Source organism: Fulmarus glacialis, unplaced genomic scaffold (genome assembly GCF_000690835.1).
Source record: "Fulmarus glacialis isolate BGI_N327 unplaced genomic scaffold, ASM69083v1 scaffold36197, whole genome shotgun sequence".
NCBI classification, from domain to species: Eukaryota; Metazoa; Chordata; class Aves; order Procellariiformes; family Procellariidae; genus Fulmarus; species Fulmarus glacialis.
In genome coordinates this window covers 1,216-4,762 of record NW_009223171.1, presented here as the reverse complement: position 1 = coordinate 4,762, position 3,547 = coordinate 1,216, and the positions used below count along the sequence as shown (strand labels likewise).

General features: G+C 49.6%; 1 protein-coding gene across 1 annotated transcript; it reads left to right on the top strand.

The window, feature by feature from the left end:
* The first annotated feature begins 1,139 nt into the window (after positions 1-1,139).
* SENP8 (SUMO/sentrin specific peptidase family member 8) lies at positions 1,140-1,818 on the top strand. Its single transcript, XM_009581714.1, has one exon. The coding sequence runs from the start codon at positions 1,180-1,182 to the stop codon at positions 1,816-1,818; it is 639 nt and encodes a 212-aa protein (XP_009580009.1). The 5' UTR covers positions 1,140-1,179.
* Positions 1,819-3,547: the final 1,729 nt, after the last annotated feature.

Below are 3,547 nucleotides of genomic sequence, written 5' to 3'. Positions count from 1 at the left end.
AAGGAATTATATGACTAGTAGAAAGACCAGAATTAGTGGATATTCGGATAGCCTGATAAACGGAAAGGGGTCAGGAGAAGTCTTGCTTGGAAGACCTGTTGAAGTCCCTTGAGTACATCCTCAAACACGTTGGTGGGGAGAACCAGGTGCTACAGTCTACCTGAATTCCCAGGCACTTTTTTAGGGATAAGCAGCTTCTATTTGTGGAAAACAGGCGCAGATTAAGAGGGAAGAACGTAGCCTGGACAAGTAACAGAGTAGTGGGTCGGCATGACCCGTCACTTCTGTTCGCAGGTGGACATCACCAGTGGAAGCCTGCAGGGATCTTGACCCCTCAGTGTACCCACGACTGCTTTCTTCTTTTGCGAGCAAAATTTTGGCAAGTTAAAACCTGAGCTGAAAAACAATAGGTATTTTGCGGACCATCCAGCTTTGGTGGTACGTGAGTTATTGAAATCTCTACTGGCTAGGAGGAGAGTTGTCCTAAAGATTCCCACGGTAGGGAACGGGTTTGTTTGTGATCTTGTTTTGCTTTGTTTCTCCTTACTCATTGCCGCCTTGCCTCCTATGCTGGCGGGCCAGCAGGTTTTCCTGGAACAGGTCACGCGTCTGGCACCGAGCCATGGCACTATCTGCTAGGCAAAAGGGACCAAATGTCTGTCAGACAGCCCCGAAAAGACTTTTACTTAAGGGATACCAGTGATGCAAAGAATTACAGTGATTGTCACTGTGCAGGTGAAACACTGAAACACCAAAACACCAGCCGACTTCTCCTAGATCACGTATGGTTTCTGTGCGAAGCACAGAACTGAAGGCGTGCCTGCAGTTCCCAAGCAGGAACTGCTTTGAAATCACTTTGCTTTGAGGTTAAGATCATAACGATGAAGCGTTTATCTAATCGGAGCCACACACGGCTCCACAGCCCGGCTCAGCCCGTCACATGCTGCAGATGAGGAGCAGCGTGTCCTCCCTCTGCTCATCTGGCAAATAGTTCAAATGCTGCTTCTTCAAATATCCCCAAAAACCTGGACTTTTGCTCACTGCTTGCTGAGAAGGAACTCGAAATGTTTGTTGCGCTGTATCTTGTCCCAGGTGTGATCTAATTCTTTAATTCATCTTCCCTTTCTATGTTTCAGCTTTTGAACTTTCCTGGAGTGCTGCGGCCCCAACCTGTGCAGGATGGACCCTGTCGTTCTCAGTTACATGGACAGTTTGCTGAGGCAGTCGGATGTTGCCTTGCTGGACCCCCCAAACTGGCTTAACGATCACATCATCGGGTTTGCCTTCGAGTACTTCGCCAACCACCAGTTCCAAGAATTTAGTGATCAGGTTTGTTTTATCAGCCCCGAAGTAGCTCAGTTCATTAAATGTGCCCTTAGTCAGGAAGAAATAGCCATATTCCTTCAACCGCTGGACCTTCTCCACAAGAAGCTGGTGTTCTTGCCTATCAATGATAACTCCAACCAGGTCGCTGGGGGCACCCACTGGAGCTTACTGGTTTATTTCAGGGACAAAAAGTGCTTCGCCCATTACGATTCCCACAGTAAATGCAACTCCGTCCACGCCAAGCAAGTGGCGGGGAAGCTGGACGCCTTCCTGGGCAAAAGAGGGGGCAAAGCAACCTTCCTGGAGGAGAAGGCGCCTGCCCAGCAGAACAGCTATGACTGCGGGATGTACGTCATCTGCAACGCGGAGGCTCTGTGTCAGGGATACTTCAGGGGCCGGCCGGAGCCTTTGCTGCAGCTCCTCACTCCCTCCTACATCACGCAGAAGAGATCGGAGTGGAAAGCTCTCGTCACAAAACTGGCGCAGAAGTGATCGAGACGCAGCTCCAGCCCCGCCAAAAACTGCCTTCCCTGTCCGCGAGGCAGTACCCCCAGTGCCTGAGGGAGATGCCCATGCACAGAATTGTCCCAAAGAAGAACAACATAACCCCTCCAGCATGGCTACACCCCCCCAAACACCCTGTTCTCTCCTGGAAAAGCCTTAGTCCCCTCTAGAAATCGCTGGCCTTTGAACTTCTAACCAGAAAAGTCACTTTGCTTTCAAAGAAATCCTCCTCTCGATGGTGAATTTTTACACTAATCGCTGTGGCAAAATGGGTTGGTAAAGAGACTTCTCCGCCTTTGCCCAGCAGGCAACACACCCTCGTTAGGTGGCTTTAATTGGCTGTGGGCATTGCTGTTCCAAGCCAGGTATAGCGAATGCCCTTTAAAACCAAGCCCCCAAAATGCTTTATCATGGCTGTTTCTAATTTGTGCCTCCCGCTAGTGGTATTTGAGCAGTCTAGGATTTAGCAGCAAGGATTTTTTTACCCCTGAAAACCTGACGCTGAGATGTCGATGTCAAAAGACAAGACTCCAAAGGAAATGCTACGATTAAAGAACGGGGCAAAAAGAAAAGCAGTTTTCTTCAGATAGGAGCTCCTAGGCTGTATGGTGATAGCTTTTTTTTTGTCTCCCACCCCTGCTTGCTCTTATTACAAATTAAAATCTGACTCTGAACTGCTGGAAGATTAATAGGAAGCTGAGAAACCCAATCCTAGGAAAGGAAACTTAATTGAGATGAAAAGTGACACTCACTCTTTGAAGTTTTTTTTTTTTTTCATTACGATTTTAGGTCGTCTCCTTTCGGGGTGGGTTCGTCAGCGCTCCCCAACCCTCGTTAGTGTTCACCGTGCTCAGAGCGTACGAGGCGGTCACTGCTTCCTCTAGCACAAAACCAGTTCTGTTACTCGAGATAAAAAACACAGCAGGGAGAACAAAAGGACAGAGTTTGAGGTATAAAAGCCAAAGATAACTGCGGTCTCCTTGAAGCCCAAGAAGTCCTCAATACACTTCTAATTGAAACACTTTTCCTCCTGTGCTGGATGATGGCTGGGATCTCAGAGCAGATCCTCTCGTTAAAAGACAGGCTTAGCAGTGGGGAAAATAAACATTAAAATGAGATGTCGGTGCAGGATAAGTAGCAATCGTTAACCTCATGAGAAGCAAAGAGGCGGTTGCTCAGGTGGTGTCTAGCAGAGCAACCACACCCCAGCGCGCCAACCGGATCAGGGAAATCCAGGCTAAATATAACCCTCGGAAAAGGGGGAAGGATTATTTGGAACCCAGAGCTCTTCACCCATCTTACTCCAGCCCAGCCCCACCAGCGTGTGTACCAGCACAGCACCAAGGGTGATGAACTGTAGGAAGGTCTTAAACTTCCCTTGTTGCTGAGAGGAAGGTAAGTAGCCACCGCCCGGGCTCTCCCAAAACACCCAAGCAAACGCACACAGACAGCGGAGGGGCAATACGAGGGTCAGGGTCATTCCCGTCCTTCTTAGGCTGCCCAGACGGGAGAGCAGCCAGCAGGCCAGGGCATCCCTCTGAGCACCAGCCCTCCCTGGAAAACCCCTTCCACCTCTCAGATGGAGCCGAAATGGCATCGAGCCGCTCGCCGAAGGGGATTTGCATGGGGCTTCGCCGGAGCGATGTTACTGCCATCGCGGGAGGCTGCCTTTCTCCCAGGTCTGGAATAAAACTCAAACCAAACAGTGCGCTTGTCA